General features: G+C 39.1%; 1 protein-coding gene across 1 annotated transcript; it reads left to right on the forward strand.

The window, feature by feature from the left end:
* The first annotated feature begins 10,045 nt into the window (after positions 1-10,045).
* On the forward strand, positions 10,046-18,390 carry SPATA5L1 (spermatogenesis associated 5 like 1). Its single transcript, XM_009643858.2, is given in 10 exon segments — positions 10,046-10,080; positions 10,244-11,013; positions 11,385-11,728; positions 12,621-12,806; positions 14,150-14,308; positions 14,796-15,005; positions 15,418-15,645; positions 15,758-15,892; positions 16,586-16,711; positions 17,994-18,390. Coding segments are annotated over 9 exon segments (2,286 nt in total). The 5' UTR covers positions 10,046-10,080; positions 10,244-10,283; the 3' UTR covers positions 18,162-18,390.
* Positions 18,391-20,034: the final 1,644 nt, after the last annotated feature.

Raw genomic sequence — 20,034 nt, forward strand, 5'->3', positions numbered from 1 at the left:
TAAGTAGTATTGGGGAGGCTACCTTTTCCAAGTATGCAATGAAAATGTGGTAATAAGACAGTTTGAATAAATACATTCACTAATTAGACAATTGTCCAAAACCAAACCCCAGATCAAAAAACTTCTACATAAACTATCCATAGACCTGGTCAGACATTGCTATAAAAATACATTTACCAAAAGGAAATTACTCCATGAAAAGTACCGATTTTCACAAAACTGTTCCTGGTACAGTTTTAGAACAAGAAAAAAAAGAGACACACACAGACAGAATATTGGACAACAAACATCTGGAACAGAGGAGCCCAGGAGTTGTACTTATCTTTTCTGAGCTGCAATTTTGAATTTAGTATTCTCCTATAAGAAAGTTGATTTTTTTTTTAATAAATATGTTCCTTTTAAACTTCACAATTGGCCACAAAATGGAGCTGTTATTCACCTACTCAGCACACTTCAGTCAGTTCCACTTGTTTTACTTCATTCAAAATATTGAGCTATTAGAAGGGAAAAGGGAAGGAGTGAAAAAAAAATGGGGGAGATACTTGTTCAGGCTCTCAGGCACTGTCCAGTGAGTAGCTAGGGCCAGTCCAACAGCTCACTGCTACCAAAAGGAGCAATTATGCTTTTCTCACCACCCAGCTTTCCCCCATGCACTGACTCTTGTTCTTTAGTGAGCCAATTCATCACCAACACCACATGCACAAAAAAAAGAAACTTAAGGAAAAAATATCTGTCAGTTTGGCACGTTCAATCAAGTGACAAAGGAGTTAGGCAAGTATCAAGGCCGACCAAAGGAAGCAGTGGGAGAAGCCAGATGGGAACAGGACTGCCTCCCCTTCAGCAACAGAAAGCTGTTAAGTTCAAAACAGCTCATCTCATAAGTGTTGCTTACTAATTAAGTACTTTTTCAGATAACTGAAAGACAATAACAAAAAGATTACTTATGTCTCACATCCCTGCTCCTCATGAGTGAAAGATGAGAAGCTTCACAAGCTTTTTATGTAAAAGCAGAGAACAAAAAGGGGAAAAAGGTAAAGAATAATTATATGGACCAGCCTTTAGCAATCCAAATGAAGTTCAACTGATGTTCATGCTTTTATTGCTTTTCTTATAGTCTCTCTATATTGTGTCAACCATCTCGCTCTTTACAATTCTGTTTTTCTTTGCTGAGTGGTTTTTAACATTATATATATTTTAATAACTATTTGTGCATTGCAGGTCTTCATACAAGTATCTTTTGACAAAATTTTGGCAAACGATAGAACGACAATAATTTGTAGTAGCTTTTAGATTTTCTTTAAACTTTGCTTAGTCTCATTATGAATGGTCAATATTGCTACACATACTGTGCAATTTTCTTTGGATTTTCAGCTAGTTTTAAGGGAATGCTGCTCATAGTTATTCATGAGGATCATACTCAGATAAAAAACTTCTATTTACACTTCTACTTCTAAAGCTATCAATATCTGCTAAAAAATACAAGACAGACTTAAAGAATCAATTTAAAATCTGGAAAAAACATTTTTAATATTAAAAGAGTAAGCTAAGAGACAAAACAGCTGTCCTATGGTCAGCAATGACCAGCAGCAAACATGAGACTAGTGAGTGAGAAGTCAGTGTTGCAATGTGCAATTATTATTAAACACCTACCCTACAAAGTATCCAGAAGGCTCAAGTATCCCATTTCCGCAGACCTGGACTATAACATGTGATTCTTTGTCTCAATTGTTTAAGTAAAACTTAGGCAATACCACAGACACAATTTTACACCAAGCAAGTCAGAGTTTACAAAAATAAAATAGAAACACCAGCATATACCATTGTGCATTACCATAACTTATATAATTTAGCCACCTAAAGACAGCAGAAAAATCACTGCTGATCTGGCTTTCATGGTATGTACAAATACAAGAAATTCTTAAAAGCTTTAATAAAGTATACAAACAGGACACTGCAACAATAAGTAAGAAGAGATGATAGCATGGGGTACCTACTCAGGAACTTTAAGATAGTTGCAGACACCCATACCAACTGACAACTGTTTATTGAGAACTTGGATAACAAGCAAGTAAAATATAAAGCCTTAAAGATAACCAAGTTCCTAAACAAGAAAGTCTATACTCATAAAGAGTAATTCCAACATACACATTGCTATATACCATTAGTATATCAGCAACACTGTGGAAAAGGTCTTGGCAGAGAACAGGAAAGACCAACAGCTCTGTAAGGGCTAGGAAACAAGTAGCCAAACTTGATAACAAGGCCAGCAAGGCACAGCCTCACAAGCCTAAGCCCAAACCCACAGTACCCAAGCATTGTATGCCCAGGAACAATAGCCAGGAGTCCAGACCATCAGACAAACCCATGGCAACAAGACAGATCAATCGGCAAGCTAGGAAGTCAATCCCAGACAAGGTTCATAGCTATACCACAGCTAGCTGAGAACAGGCACACCTACAACATAGCTCAGGCCATCACAGAGTGAAGGCACAGGCCTGGGCTTAAATGGAGCTCATAGGCAGAGGTGTGGGTGGGGGCTCCAGGTGAGACTGGTCAGGGTAATTTAAGGCCTGTCAGGGCACTCTGAGCCCTGACAGGTTTTAGGAACAAAAACAAAGGAAACAAAAGGAAAGAAAAACAACCTACCAAAGTCTTTCTAACATAATTAACCACCGAGCTTCCCTTCCTAAAAGCAGAATGTTTCCCATGCTAACACAACTGGACTGATTGCTAATGCATTTATCTAATTCTACTGTCTCCAAAGAAAATGGATTTCAAATTTCATAAAAATACTTCAAATAAGGACAAAAGATTGTTTTCCTTACAGCATTGAACCCAAATATAAAACCCGATTATCAGGAGCCAAAGGTATACTGACAAGTGGATTAAGCAAAGCAAGTACCTGAAAAAATGATAACCTGAGTGCAGGTGATGCCAGCTAGGATAATACTCATTCTTAATCACTTTAATTAGCTTCTGATTCAGTACTTAATCTTTGGGCTATCACTATATTATAAATATTTGTTTGCAGATCAATGTTTTCTACTGAGCTCCTATCAATAAAAATTGTAAATTACATTATATTACCTGAAGTTTTCAAGTTAAGACTTAATGATATATACAGGTCTGCTCTAAAAATCTGTGAATGTGTGAAGAAGTGATATTGTTATTCTGAAGAAGGCAATATGATCTATCACAAAACCTAAAAAAGAAAAAAAAAGTAAAATCTATCTATCTGAATGAGAGGGAAAAAAGAAAGATAAAAAAGTACAATACACAGCTATTGCATGGAGGAAGAGAAGTCTAAAAAAAAGTGTTAAACATTTTTCAAGCTAAGTTCTGGGTGGGAAAACAGATCTACTGAACAGCTAGCTTCATACTCAGGTACTTTAAGTCTGCTCCTGTTCAACCAGCTCTTCAAAGCAGGCATGGGAAGGATTCCTAGACAGCTTGGGGAGAATCCTTAGATGGTTCTGAGTATATTTCTGGAATGTAGGACTATTCCTACAAAGCACAGACAGAATTCGTGGAAATTTTCTTTCTAGAAAGCACAGAGGAGATTCCTGGATGCACCTGGAAAATTCCTAGAAAGCATGGGGAACATGCCGGATCACCAGGAAAATTCCTAGGATACACTCAGGAAACGCCTAGAAAGCAGAAGAAAAAATAGGTCATTCCTAGAAAGCATTGGCAGAAATCCCTACAAAGCAAAGAAGGAAAACTTCCAGAAAGCACCAGGAAAATTCCTATCAAGCCTAAGGAGAATTCTTGAAAATTCTTTAAAGGCGCAAGGGAAATTCCTAGAAACCACAGTTGAAATTCCTTGAAAGCATTTGGGAAAATCCCTAGAAAGCACTGGGAAAATCCCTAGAAAGCTGCAAGACAATTCTATATAAACTATACACTAATCTGTAAAATTACCATGTGGGATTTTCTAAGAGGGAAATTGTGAATACAAAGCACGTACCTAATATTTTGTATGCCTGAAACCAATTTTTTTATAGAATTCTTTGCATAACTTAAGAAACAAGCATGTGATGCTTTAAGAATGTGCCTTTAAAAAGGAAAAACTGAGAACAGTGAAAGGTCAGAAAAACTGAGAACAGTGAGGTCAGAAATAGGCAGTCAGAATAAGCATGCATGACACTTCCTCTCTCATACGCCCCCAGTTTCCAATGATTCCAGCTTGCAGAAGTTTCTGACACCAACAGGAGTGTGGCTCTTCAGCCATACTCCATGAGCTCTCTTCTCACACAGATGTCCTCAATCCTGAGACCTCTGATGAACAGCATCCTTTTCTAAGTACTCATCCAGTCTTCCCTTGCACCTACATACAATTTTGCATCTACAGGATCCTTCAGTGAAGTTCTACAGATCTACTGCCCACCGTGTGATGGATTACCTCTTTTTCTTTGTTTTGAACACAGGTCTGAGTAGCATCAGTTGTTCTGGCATGGGAAGAGGCCCTTAAAACAGGAATTTCCTAACCAAATTACAATTTGGCAAATCTCTTCCATGGCCACCTCAAAGTTTTCTTTCTGTGTTGAGGAGACACAGCCTAGTTCTAGTCACTCCTTACACTGAAGACATTCCATACCTTTGATCATTCTTGTTGCCTTCTCTGAAGCTTTCCCAGTTCTAATACAGATTTTGGGGGAGAAGTGATCAGCAGCACACACAGTATCTAACGTACAGGTGAACCACAAACTTAAACAGTGGGACTGAGGTGGGTTTTGTTCTGTTCTCTGCTCCCTTCTTAGTTAATACTAACATTCGATTTGCTTTATGCACATCAAGCAGTGAGCTGACATTTTCGTGGAATCATCTATCCCAATTTATAAAAGTGACCCTTCCCTTTGATTGCTTTTCCCTTTGTGCACCAGTTCACATTTATGCATACTGAATTTCATCTGCCATTTTACTGCTAAGTCCCTCAGTCTCATATGGTCCTTCTGTAACTCTCCACAGTCTGCTCTTATTTCTGTACTGAATACCACACAAGGATCTCACTGTTCCACATCCAAAATAAGATCTAGTGAACCAATGGATTATAGATTATGCTGAAACAGATAACCAAGCATTTCTAAGCAGTAATCAAAAGGTGCTAAAGACAAATATTGACAAATTGCTAAATGTGTCTTGTTAAATTATCTGCCACTGTCCATTTTTCCCCTCTTGGAAAGACTACCACCCCAAAGAAGTGTCAAGAGAATACAATGGGCAGCTGGGCCTCAAGTCACTCCACTCCCAAGAAAATGTAGTGTCTCAGCACAAAAACATTTCCTTGGCAACTTGAGCTAAGACAACTGAGTTTCCACTGGAAGACTTCGGGTGCAGGCACATATTTTTGTCTGATGCATTTGCAGTGACAGCAATAACCTGCAGCAGAGATGCAGCATGAATGTTATCTAAGGCGCAGTAACTTCACCATAGCTTTCTGGCAGCGGACACTTCCCATGCTCTTCTTTGAGAAATGCAGGGCCTAACCTCACATGCCTTGCACATCCAAAATTCCTACTAACTGCAATGGGAACTTTTTCCGTATAAAGATACAAGACTGGATGTTCACTACAAAATCAAGTAAACACATTGAGGGTGGCCCTCCCATAGAGACATGCAGACATACAAAAGCTCTTTCCACTCCTTTTCTAAGCATGTCTTTACAATTTATCTGTGAAGTTTTGTTATAACAGAGCCTGGTGTTTGAAATGTGCAATATCTATCGTAAGTATAATACAGCAGTTACATTTAGTCACAGAACTTCCACAAATACTAAAACCCTGCCCTAAAAGTATCTACATGCCATCTACTCACTTTGAGCTATCTTTATTTGATTAATAGACAATCACAGCATATTTTCAAATCCATTTACCATTAAAAAAGTCTATGTTAAAGACACTCTTAATTTGACAGTTTTAAATAAAAATTTCAGACTATATCTGGTACTAGATATAGTCAAACTTACCAAAACTATAATCAGCTCAATATTGTCTTTACTTTGGATGGAAGGAATTATTGTAACAAGACACAGTTATTTTTATTTTGTGAGTTATAACAATTGGGAATTTTGATTATTTTATTCTACCAAAAAAAAAAAAACCATATACACAAAAGAAAAACAGAAATATCATTCTTTCTTTTTAGAACATCAGGGTATTGTATGTTCTCCTTAAAAAGAAGTTAATCTGGCCCACTAAATATGAAAGCAAAGAATAAAGGAGCATTCTTCCCCAGAAATAAAAAACAACAAACAATATGAAAAAGCTGAAACAGTAATGAAGCTGAAATTATCTGAACACTCACTGTGCTGGTTTTTCAGTTTCATATTAGAAATGGAGTGAAGACAATGCTGGAGAAAATTTGATTTCTCCAAGAACTGATGACTACTCCCTTCAAATTATCAGATCTGAAAGAAGAAATACAGCTATTCTTGACGATCAGCTGCCATCTAGTGAATGGTAAGAAAATTGTTTAAAACATTATTTTTATTTTTTTGACATTTTAAGCTAGATTCTTGGAGGAATACCTTTTTGCCATTTTGTCACTGTTAATTTGGGGTCTGTAAATTATTCAGGAGCATGGCTCTTAAAAGGTATGCATTCCAAAGCAGAGCAATGGCACTCAGCAATGTTTTCTATTAAAATATATAAATAAGGTCTTGACCCCACAGTTTGCTCCAAAAAAGCAAATCCTGTGCACTTTCAAATAGTCATATAACTGTTTCTTGGGCTCCACTTCATTATATTAAAAAGAACTGAACTGTCAGTGTCTTAAAGTAAAATATTCAATATTACAACAATACACTACAGTTAAAAATTGAAGAAGCTTAAGTTAAAATTCACCGAAATGTGCACATCAAGAAACAATATCATAGTTTTTACGTTGGACACTAAGCGTGTTATTGTTATATGTATGTTTTACACTTAGTAACTAATTTATAGATAACTAGAATAATACAAAAAATATTAGCAGTGCGCATTAAGACTGCCAAATTAACTATTCCTATGGAAGACTACTGTGTTTTATGAATTCGGACTTCATTCCTGTTTCATATTTTTGTGAAACAAGAAGCATTCTGTTCATATTTCAGAAATTATTACTGGTAGGTACCTGCCCATCAGGCTGGTGGCTTTGTCTTGGTTTTCCCCTAAACCATCACCTGCATTTCCACAATCGATGTGATGACACAAGCTGGAACTGCCACCAAAAGAGGTCACAGCCCTCCTTCCTCTTCCAGCTGCCCATTTCAAGCCATTCTTTGCACTGACACAAGAATTTGAATGGCAGTGCAATGCACAAAATCTAGATTTAGTGCCAGTTAACTAACTTACCAAGGAAAAAAAATGGTACTACACTGAACAAGCTCATCATCTTTGCCATACTGATGCTTTTATTATTAACAGGAAGGACGGGAATTATATAATGAAACTGATAAAGGGTGGAACCCCCTCTTTTACTGTCTAAACTGATCATGGAACTATGATAAACAGAAGGCAGATAGGAAAAGGCTGTTTCTATGCTACTGATCCAATTATGTTTATGCAAATCTGTATCAAAGTAAATTTTAAATTGGAAAAATAGATGGATTACTGCAAAGCACCTCTTCCATGCATTTGTCATCAAAAAAATCAGCAAGATGATCTAAACTTGTCCTCATTAAAGCCAACAGAAGCTCAAATCAATAATTCTAACAACTATTATTTGGAATTCTTTGTCACTCTAGATCAGATTTGTGGGTATTTTCCTTCCCATAAGAAATCAGATTTTCCAGATGTTACAGAGAACCACTATACATGAATACAAACCACAGAGCTCGTTTCAAATATGCACTTTTCCATACTTTCTTTCCTAAACACAACTTCTTAAAACCAAGCAGAGGGTCTACCACTTACAGTTTGGAACTCTGAAATACAAATCTGCCACTTTAAACACAGTATGTTTTTTGTTTAAGCAAGTACGTACTTGAGGGCACTCATGTTTACAAGAACCTTTGAGGGAAAGAAATAAAACAAGAGAATGTGTTTATAAGACATTGGCTTGAAAATACAGTCTCCTTCTTGGAATGAAAGCTCCTTATAATCTTTTGTCTGTACACTCCCTGGACAGACATTAGTCTGTCCCACACTAAATACCTAATATGTCTGCATATTCCATACATGCATTTGCATACATGTGCAGTACAAAAACGTGCTATGAAAAGAAACATTGAGTAGATATCCAGGAGAAAAGGAACAGAAAATAAACACTGAAAGGAGAAAATCTGGCCACGAATTGAAAGGAAATAGAACATAGGCCCTGTTGCACATAATTAGGCACAAAGAGAAGGCTTGCTAGTTGTCACGCTGATCAGCCCTACACCTTTCTTCTGAGTTCCTACTCAGCATTTAAAATTAGCAGAACCCGCTCTGTTAACCCTGCCTGCTTTTGTTCGTATGGCTTACCAAAATATTTTGCGTACAGCCCTTGGTTCAGTAAGGAACGTGATTAAGCAGGACACCATCAAAAAAATTTCCCTACGCTTCCCCTCCAGAGGCCTTCAAAATACATGCTGGACAGTTCACGGTCGTGCTGTAAACCACTCTCTCTGCGTTTTCTGTGAACATAACTATGTCTGACTGGTGCCATGCATTCGAGATCCCAGTTCTTATATGCATGTGGTCTCAGATGAAGCCTGTATGTAGTCAGTACCTGTGTAACTTTACTTACAATGAAGCTACCTGCAAGAATAAAATTATACATGTACTAAATTTTATAGACTGTTATTTTATCTTGTATCTCACAAGGCTTACAAGATCTGTGCCTGGGAAGATCATGGAACAGATCCTCCTAGAAGCTATGCTAAAGCACATGGAGGCCAGGGAGATAATTCGAGATAGCCAGCATGGCTTCACCAAGGGCAAGTCCTGCCTGACAAACCTGGTGACTTTCTATGATGGAGTGACAGCATCAGTGGACAAGGGACAACCAACAGACGTCATCTATCTGGACTTCTGCAAGGCCTTTGACACGGTCCCCCACAACATCCTTCTCTCTAAATTGGAAAGCTATGGATTTGATGGGTGGACTGTTCGGTGGATAAGGAACTGGCTGGATGGTCGTGTCCAGAGGGTAGTGGTCAACGGCACAATGTCCGGATGGAGACCGGTGACAAGTGGTGTCCCTCAGGGGTCCGTACTAGGACCGGTGCTGTTCAACATCTTCATCAATGACTTGGACAGTGAGATAGAGTGCACCCTCAGCAAGTTTGCAGATGACACCAAGCTGAGTGGTGCGGTTGACACACCAGAAGGCCGGGATGTCATCCAGAGGGACCTGGACAGGCTGGAGAGGTGGGCCTGTGTGAACCTCATGAGGTTCAACAAGGCCAAGTGCAAGGTCCTGCACCTGGGATGGGGTAACCCCCAGTATCAATACAGCCTGGGGGGAGAAAGGATTGAGAGCAGCCCTGCCGAGAGGGACTTGGGGGTGCTGGTGGATAAAAAGCTGGACATGAGCCGGCAATGTGCCCTGGCAGCCCAGAAGGCCAACCGTACTCTGGGCTGCATCAGGAGGAGCGTGGCCAGCAGGTCGAGGGAGGTAATTCTGCCCCTCTACTCAGCTCTGGTGAGACCTCACCTAGAGTACTGCGTCCAGCTCTGGAGCCCTCAGCACAAGAAGGACATGGAAGTGTTGGAGCGGGTCCAGAAGAGGGCTACTAAAATGATCCGAGGGCTGGAGCACCTCTCCTATGAGGACAGGCTGAGAGAGTTGGGCTTGTTCAGTCTAGAGAAAAGAAGGCTGCGGGGAGACCTGATTGCGGCCTTTCAGTACCTAAAGGGGGCCTATAGGAAAGAGGGGGAAAACCTTTTTAGTAGGGCCAGCTGCGTTAGGACAAGGGGTAATGGTTTTAAACTAAATCGGGGTAGGTTTAGGCTAGATATAAGGAAAAAATTCTTTACAATGAGGGTGGTAAACCACTGGAACAGGTTGCCCAGAGAGGTAGTGGAGGCCCCATCCCTGGAAACATTCAAGGCCAGGTTGGATGGGGCTCTGAGCAACCTGATCTAGTTGGCGGTGTCCCTGCTGACTGCAGGGGGGTTGGACTCGATGACCTCTAGTGGTCCCCTCCAACCCAAAACATTCTATGATTCTATGATTCTAACTAGAGGACAGCTGGAGGACAAGGGGTTGAATGGCAATGGCAGGGCATCTCATGTTTAGCTGTCACAGAACAACAGCAGCCCTCTTCCCTCCTGAAAAGAGCTTGCCCCTCTCTCGTGGAGGGAACGCCGCGCAAGCCCGGGATGGAGGCGGCAACCTTAAAGCTGCTCCTCCTGGACCCGGGAGATGAAGGTACCCAGAGGTGCAGGATGGGACCTGCCACCCTCTCCTTTCTGGGAGCCAGGCTCGGCGCCCCGCTGAGGATCTCTCTGCCTACTGGCTGCTGCTTGTGCACGGCGTGGCCCCGGCACGATCTGGCGGACGGGTACCTGCAGGTTGATCTGACCTGCAGGACCGCGGGCCTAACGGCACGGGACCTGAAGGGCCTCACGGTGAATGCCGGCCAGCTGGAGCTTCTGGCCTATCGCCGGTTAGAAAAGGCGACTGTGAAAGTGGTCCTTAAGAGCTCTGCAGTGAAAAAGTCGACTCCCAGAGCAGTGTTGCAGGAGACGATCAGAGAACTGCTAAGAAATGTTTATGTTTTGCTTCATTATGTTGTTACTGTTGCCCCAAATCTTGAAAATCCTGTGGTGTATATTGAAATACTCTCTGTAGACCCTTTGACGGATGAAGCTGGGCTGATAACCCCCCAAACAAGCATAAAAATTAAGGAGGTGGTCACTCTTGAATGGTACAGACATTTATCAGAAGATGCTGGAAAAGCTTCAATTGCAGGACTAGATGATGTGGGAAAGTCTTTGAAAGAGATGATTGATCTGCCTTTCCGCTTCCCAAAAACTTTTAAGAAGCTGGGGCTTTCTGTCCCTAATGGGGTGCTGCTAATAACAATTTGTGGCACAATTTAAGAAGGCAGTAGACCAAAAATTTATACAATTAATTTTTCCTAAATGCTGACTGAGCATTTGTCAGAGCAGCATACTACTACAGTTTTACCAATTGTTGAATAAATATCTGTGTCCTAATTATTTGTATCAGCAGCTTCTCAAGCCAATTGTGTGGCTCCCCACTTGTTTTTATCCGCACCTACAGTTGACTCAACCCCAACCGTTGGCAAAAAAGGTGCTTTCCTGAGTCAAGGGAGGCACTGACAGGGACACGGGAAAGCGGAGGCTCAACTTTTGGGAACACGTTTAAGAAGCGGGAGGCGCTGAGAAAAGGAAATGAGGGAGACGAGCGAGCCCGCCAAGCCCAGCTCTGTGGAGAACAAGCCGAGGGGCGGTGAGAAGGGGGGTTAATCTGTTTCGTCTGTGGTAATCTGTTTTGCATCAGTGGCCCAGCCCTCTATGGTTCAAGACCAGGAGAAAGCGAAGAGAATTTGCGAAAAGTCTTTGAGAAGGGCAGAGAAATGTCATATGAAGGCCCAACCATTCTCTTCATTGATGAAGTTGACTCTTTATGCCCAAAGCGAGGAAGTTCAAACAATGCTCCAGAAGATCGTATTGTTGCGCAGTTGCTAACGCTACTGGATGGTGTAGGTAGTGACGGTAGGATGGTCGTTATGGCAGCAACAAACAGGCCCGATGCCTTAGACCCTGCACTGAGAAGACCTGGCAGATTTGACAGAGAGGTAAGCAAACCGCGTTACTCATAGGCTCTCTTTTTTTATTTCCTTTTTGAATCATAGAATTGTTTAGGTCGGAAAAGACATTTAAGATCATGAAGTGGAGCAGGGGGCAATTAATAAAGTTTGGGGTTTTTTTTAACATTTACTAATCATGTTTAATCATGGGATTCTACAGCTTGACACGTGTCTTCTTTCTTTAGATTGCTGCAGCTTGGGTAAGGTAGGGAGCATGTTTTACTCAGGAAACTGAGAGCTCCAAATACTTGAAAATTGAAAGCTTCTGCTAACCTAATGGTCAAAAGAAAAAAGAACACATGCAGTTGTGCAACACACAGTGCTTTTGCTTGCATTGTTTATTTTGCTGGCTAAATGCATTCCTGGGTCATCCAGTTTGATCAAGTTCTTCAATGCTTTCACAATTATAAATGTCTTTATTTTCCAGGATTTATATATTATTGAGATATATTTTATGGCAGTGTTTTACCAGGTTTTTAATAACGTATGAATGTTTATCTAATTGATTTTTTTTCTTTTGGATAGATCTAATTTAGCCCTTGTGACACAAGGAAATAATTATTCCAGTACCATGTCTTATGTTGAAATTACCTTAAAATAGGACTTGATGGACACTAGCTGACAGGGTCTTATGAGCAACTGTTTATACAAACACTGATCACTTGGAAAGTAAGGGTAAATGAAGGGTATTTTAAATATTTGTCATTTGTATAGCACTACTAATAAGTTTCTTGTAAAATTCTTTAGTTGCAGTGTAAGTATGTATAAATCTTCAGTAAACAGTATAAAACAGGGACAAGCTTGCTTGCCTAGGTCTATAAAATAAGAGAAATATAGCAAAATATCTACTTAAAGTTTTTGTTTATTATATTTGGTTTAGGTGATTATTGGGACACCAACACTTACGCAAAGAAGATCTATTCTGCAGTTGCTTACATCTAGTATGCCGATTTCTACAAACGTTGATTTGGTTAAACTGGCAGAAATGACAACTGGGTATGTTGGAGCTGACCTTACAGCACTCTGCAGAGAAGCTGCTATGCAGGCTGTGTTCCGCAGCTCTTTGGTATGGTTGCAAATTAGTCAAGAAGAATGTCACTAATAATATGTACCACCCATTCCTCATTAATACTCTGCTTTACTTAAAAAGCTCAACAAGTTGAAGAACTCACAGATTAAAATACTGAAAACCACGAAGTGTGTTATAAACATAAATACGCCATTTCACTAGTCCTTTCAGTTCTCACCTGAAAAGACTCTTTTCTCCTTTCTGGATGAAAAGCTTTGACAAAACTTTTTATTCTCATCCTTATCTTTTTAGGATTGTGCAAAGCAGAGATTTTAATCTTTTTTGGCAAACTAAAATGACTACCAAAACTATCTTTTGAAGCTATCAGCAATTTAGAATTCTTAATAACAACTGCAAATTGAAGTTTAGATTGACATATAAATATATAATTGCTAGTGATAATAACTATTATCATTTGGGTTGTATGGCTGGATGTGACATTGTTACAGACACAAGGTATAAAACTGGCCTGTGTGCAGAAATTTATAGATAGGGAATTAGAGAATTGCTGTTTCTTAACGTTCTTTCCATCTATTCTGACTTTTACAAGAATTGTGAGGTATATGTTTGCTGTGGTTTTTCATCTGCAACGGCTGCGCATAAATTTAAAGCCAGATCTGCAACATTTCCAGAGTCAGAGCATCTACAGAGAATGGTAGAGCCCTCTGTCTTCATTTGGGGGTAGACAGAAGAGAACATCATATTCCTACAACTTCCATCTCCCCCAGATACCTTACAAATATTGAAAATAATAAACAAAATAATTTGAGCCTGGTATCCCAGAATGAAACAGATGGACAAATGAAAATTATTAATAAATAGATAGCCTATTTGCCTTAAGAACTGCAAGCTCCTTTGTAAAATACATCTTAGTTCTGTTACTGCATCTGTAGTTTAATAATGGTATTTTCTAGCCTATTTGAGATTAAGTAACTCACTTTCTCTAGTGTGTGGTTAAAATGGGTGTTAGAACATTTTTATTTGTATTCAAGAGAATCTAGGAATGTAATCCTGAAACTAGCAACCGTTTGATTTAGCAGATCACTGTGTGATGGAGCTATAATTTCAGGAAATGGAGCTATAATTTAGGGAAAAACAATAGTATTCTCTAAAACATTAATTTCTGTTAAAATTGTTTTTTCCTGTATAAAAACTTGCAAGAGATTATGTTCTGCGTTGTGTTACATCTTTGTGTCTGCAGTGCTTTAAGCTCGTTAGGACAGGATTTTGCTTCTTTTTTGGTTGCACTTGGCCTTTTGTGAAATGTTTTGTGTACTAATGCAGCATTATAAGTTATTATGTAAAAATATTGTTAATATGCTTTATCTGGGTTTCTGCAGGATTCAACTGAAATGGTGATTAACATCACAGATTTCCAAGAAGCTTTCAAAAAAATTCAACCATCTTCTTTTCGAAGTGCAATTGGACTAACAGAGTGTAAACCTGTCACTTGGGAGCAAATTGGTGGTCTTGAAGATGTGAAATTAAAGTTAAAACAGGTAACAATAGAAAATATATTTAGATGAACAGCTAGTTTCTAATGTCCTCTGAGGTATTCTGTATGCTGCATTATATGAATGAATTCTCCTGCAAATTACCTGATTGTAAATTGTATTTTAAACATTTTTTTATGCTACGTTATTACACTACTTGTGAGTTAGAAATCTTCCAGTCACAAGATACCATCACCAATTGTAATATCATAGGAAAATGAGCATGTTTTCCAGTAGCTGGAAAACACTTAATTTGCAGCCAGATAGTTTGTCCATTCCTGAATTTGTAGCCATAGGTGGCTCTTGGGTATCATCTCGCAAGGAAACTTTAAGAAGGGGGGTATTATATGAAGGAATACCAAACTAATGTTCTCTGATTTCAAATTAATGTTTGTACCAAGGAGAGGAAATAATGTGCTCAGCAGTTTTATTGATTGCCTCTGAACTCTAGTTTTGTTACTAAGAATTTCATCCCTTTTTCATGTATTGACAGAGTATTGAGTGGCCTATGAAATTTCCTCAGGCATTTGCTAGGATGGGCCTGTCTCATCCAAAGGGTATTCTTCTCTACGGGCCATCAGGGTGTGCCAAAACCACGCTGGTGAAGGCTGTGGCCACAAGTTGTCACTGTTCCTTTCTCTCTGTAAGTGGTGCTGACCTCTTCTCACCTTATGTTGGAGATTCAGAGAAGATATTATCTCAGGTACAGTTTTTAATTTGTATAAGGTCTATAGTTTATTTTTGATTGATTTTTGTGAAGTATCAGGCCTAAATTTTGTTACTGAAAATACGATAGTCAAAGCTCTCATCTGATTCTTAAATAGAAATGGCTTACAGATTCACATTTATATAAACAGAAAAATCTAGCCCTAAAATGATACCAGTTTTAAACTTTCAAAGTATCTCTACCCTTTTGCTTTCAGTTCACTTAAGAACTTAAATAAGAAGCATAATTTGCCTATAGAAAATGTAAGCCAGAATGGCTCTTGTGAATCTTTATGAATGTCTTTAAAGCTAAGTAAATAAAATACAGAGTATATGTACACTGGTGTTTTCACCTTACCTGGTAGAATGTATGTATTAACATTTTATTTTATTAATAAAAAAAAAAAAAGGTTTTTCGCCAAGCAAGAGCAAATACTCCAGCAATAATATTCCTAGATGAGATTGATTCTATCTTGGGATCTCGGTCACACTGCAAAACTGGCCATGGTGTCTCAGAGCGGGTCCTCTCTATTCTTCTCAATGAGTTGGATGGTATTGGGCTGAAAGTCACAGAAAGAAGAGGAAGCAAACTACAGCTTGAGGGCCAACATCAAGAACCAAGTGATGAGGAAAGAAAGGTAATTATGTTCCCTTTTCTATATAAGAAGAATGATAAATGCTGTCCAGTTGTTCCAAAATTATCTATCTTAACTATCTTGTGCTAATTTGTTTATATCATCTCTTACTCAGCTAGAGTTTCAGGAAACTTTGAACAAAGATTTCATGGTAGTTGCTGCAACAAATAGACCAGATATGTTGGATGATGCCTTACTGCGTCCTGGAAGGCTAGACAAGGTGATCTATATTCCACCTCCAGATCTACAGGTGATGTATTACAAATCCATACGTAGCTTTAAATGGAGAGATATTAATTGCCAGCATACTTTACTTTAAGAGGAAAGGGGGCATATTCCTATAATATATATAATAATTAATGTGTGATTCACTGAAGATTAGTCACCAAACTTGAGGTACAATGAAGAAGTTTAAAAAGGAATAATTATATTTGTAATTCAAAAACCAGTAACATTTTACCTGGTGTACGTAGTTATTCTGTTGTGTGTAGAAAATAGACAAAATCTGGAATAATTGGATATTTACAAAATCAAGCTGCAGTTTAGGAGTTACCATAACAAGTTGACTGTCCTCTCTTCAAATCATTCTTGTGCCCTGTTCCCAAGGGTAGCGTAGTTACTTGTCTTGAGCTTCCCAAAAAAAAGTTGGCCCAAAGCAGGCCAAATGTGGACTCTTCAGTCTAAAATAGTGTGTTTTCATGAAGTAATGATTAACTGTGAATAACAGACTTTAATATGTGAGCTAATAATTACTCGTAATGGTTTTGGTTGTCTCCATTAATAGCATTTTGTTCACTCTTCTGCCAAAAACATGTAGTTTTGGTTTTGGTACTCCTCTGAAATTAGAACTAAGGAAATTCCAGATTTTGTACTTGTTTTGGAGAGGGACTAATTATTGGTTTGTTTGCTTTTGTTTTCTTATACAATATGCACCGATTTACAGGGAAGGCTCTCCATTTTGAAAATCTGCACAGAAAAAATCCCGTTAGATACTGATGTGTCATTACAAGATGTGGCAGTCCTAACAGACCTCTTCTCTGGAGCTGATATTGAAAATCTGTGCAAGGAGGTAAGAAATATTCATGGTTAATCTGTGAAATAAACTTTAAGTGAAACCTTTCAATGAAAAGAGAGAGCTAACTCACAGATGTTACCAAGCCATCTGTAGTATGGATTCTTTCACAGTGTGTAATGAAAATATAAAGAGAATGAGCAAAACAGAAGAACTGAACAGGAGTTAATTCTTTAAATAAAACAGCCAAATAAGAGTAAAGGCTTTTTGTGATAATTGACCAGAAGTTAAGGAACTGTACTACCCTTTGTTTCACATGGCCCTTTCTAATCCAGGCTCACATCTAGATGAATTATATTCCATGTACAGCAAGCAACTGCAGCATATTTAGCTGAAATTAGCATGTACTGTCAAGGCTAGAATGAAAACAATTGAGAAGAGAAATCCGTAAGTATTTGACATAAGTTATATAAAAGACAGAAGACTAGAAAGAAAATAAAAAAACCCACAAGTGATTGTCGTGGTTTAACCTGGCTGGCAACTAAGCACCATGCAGCCGCTCACTCACTAACCCCCGCCCTCAGTGGGATGGGGGAGAGAGTTGGAAAAAAAAGTAAGACCCGTGGATTGAGATAGAGACAGTTTAATAAGAGAGAAGAATAACAATAGAAATAATAATGATGATAATAATGGTAAGAGAATATACAGAATATACAAAACAAGTGATGCACAATGCAATTGCTCACCACCTGCTGACCGATGCCCAGCCCATCCCAAGCCATGATCACTCTCCCTGAGCCGCGATCACTCTCCTCCCCGACCAACCGACTAACTCCCCCTGAACATGATGTTATATGGTATGGAATAGCTCTTTGGTCAGTTTGGGTTAGCTGTCCTGGCTGTGCTCCCTCCCAGCTTGTTATACACCTGGCCGAGCAGGAGAAGCTCAAAAAGTCATTGAATAGTCTAAGCACTACTTAGCAACAACTAAAAACATCAGTGTTGTTAAAACCATCAGCATTCTTCTAGTATTAAATCCAAAACACAGCACTATTCTAGCTACTATGAAGAAAAATTAACTCTATCCCAGCTGAAACCAGGACAGTGATCAAGGATATATTGTCTAATCCAGACAAAAAAGTGAATTAAAAGGTTACAGTAATCTTATTTGATGTTTATCTATTGTTAAATAACCATAAGTTAGACAATGCTGTTTTCAGGTACTTTACCTAAAATTTGGTTTCATGTAAAATATTGTAGAATACTTACAATAACTTCTTTGCAACTTAAAACATGATAATACTTGTAATACTTCAAGTTGTTTCTTTTTCTTTCAAAGGCTGCTTTGTTGGCATTGCAAGAGAATGGACTTGAAGCAACTGCCGTAAAACACGAGCATTTTGTAAAATCATTGAGGACTGTAAAACCATCCTTAAACTTAAAAGACTTGGAATTTTATGAAAAATTTTATAATCAAGAATTAGCCTCTTCAATCAAAAAGGAGTGATGTGGCATAGGTATTTTTAAATATATTACAAAGACTTCGCAATGGCTTGCATCTTTCCTGCCTTTTAATACTGTACCTACTGTAGCTTTCAGTGTGTATGAAATACAGTAAAATTTCATTTATGAAAAATCTGTGATGTCAATAATAGAGAATAAATTAAAATCTTGTTTGCCTTGGCTAGGTTTCCATCTAATGAAACAAGTAATTGAGATACTTAGATAAAACACTGTGGAACAGCTTAGTGTTACTGTAGATTTCCCAGTTTTCAGTACAAACACTGGCATAATAAGAATATTTAATTTAAAATGTGTTGTGAAGTCTCCAAAGGACAGTGAATATTTAAAAAATAGAAAAGCTTTCAGAATGTTAAATAGCAGGAAGTAAGTCCAATACTTCATTAGAACATAAGGTGTCTTATATGTGCATATCTACAGGCTTACTCTCTTACAAGCAGATTCAAAATACAGTAGCAGTGAAAAGGTTGTCAGTGCTTAATACCTTGTTGTAAGTTAGGGAGTCAGGGTTTTTTGGAATCATTTTAGATCCATTACTGATTACTATAGAAACATTTGGATTGAGTAAGCAGATACTAAATACGTCTGTAATCAATTCAAACTATAATAATTTATTCTTTAGAGAAGGAAGTTTACTTTTTAACAGTTTCTCCAGAATTCCCCACCCAATCATTCTTTGTCAATATATTTTCATTGGTCATCTTCTAACATAGACAGATATATCAAAGGAAATTGTTATCACATGTATGTCCAGGGTAGGAAGTTTTTCATTATTTTTTCGTTTTCCCCATGAAAATGCTTGTGAATGAAATACTCCACTGTCAGATAGTTTCTTATTTCAGCTGAGGTTCTTAAGTTATAAACCCACTAACAAGTATTTCTTTATCATAACAGGGACACTAGGGACTGCACTGCAGTATGGTTTATGGTGAGAAGGGTCACGAAAGGAGGTTTTAAGGCAGTTAGTGACTGCAAAGGGGAGTAGTAGAAACCACTGTAACTTAGGAGAGGGTTCAGATATAAATGACAGGCCTATAGCTTGGTGGCTTTAATCACCATTTCGTAAGGAAGGACCATCTTCCTGCTTTATTGCTGGCAATAAGTAGGCCGGTGCCACTGAATTTCCCAAATGCCCAAAGGTTTCTTTTAGCCTTGCTGGACGTAAAGAAGCAAACCTTCAAGGTAACTGTTTTGCTTTCCAGTGTTTGAGAGTGCTGCTTTAGAAGTGCCAGACCTGAAAGCTCTTAGAACAGCAAAATGCTGTCAGCTCTTTCACTTCACAGTGCTGCTGCTTAACTTCCATACTCGCTCCCTGTAAGGACCAAAAGAGCTAATTGTGCCCTGTCCTTGCCACAGGGAGCCAGCAGAGCATGCAGCGAAGGTGATCTCTCCTTCCTGCTTTCCAGTGGGCAAGAGGGAAAGTGAGAAGCAGGTTTACAGGTGCTGTCTGCTGGCACCACACACCTCCAGCCTACCCCTCAGACAGGGTTATTGGGAAGTGACTGGAGCTGTGTAACTCCGTAGAGTGGTGGGAACCTGGGCCGGGGTTAAGCTTTTGTTGCAGCAAAAGGGGACAGAGTGAAGTAGGGCTCCTGTTTTGGTCCTTATATATACACCTTGCTGAGCTCTGAAAAGAGGCAGGCCAAGGCCCGTGCATTTGCCTAGACACGCCGTTCTTCAGGCAGCTGGCTGGAGAATGACCAACAGGAGGGCAAAGGAGAGGCGGAGGAGCGAGCTCTGAGCCTCGCAGTAGCGGGGAGAGAAGGAGCTGCGGAAAGAAGGCGGGAGGAGCGCGCCCCACGTCCCCCCCGCCTGCAGGCATCCCCCTGGCCGGAGGGCGGCGCTGCTGCCCGCGCCCG

Source organism: Egretta garzetta, unplaced genomic scaffold (genome assembly GCF_000687185.1).
Source record: "Egretta garzetta isolate BGI_Z169 unplaced genomic scaffold, ASM68718v1 scaffold287, whole genome shotgun sequence".
NCBI lineage: Eukaryota > Metazoa > Chordata > Aves > Pelecaniformes > Ardeidae > Egretta > Egretta garzetta.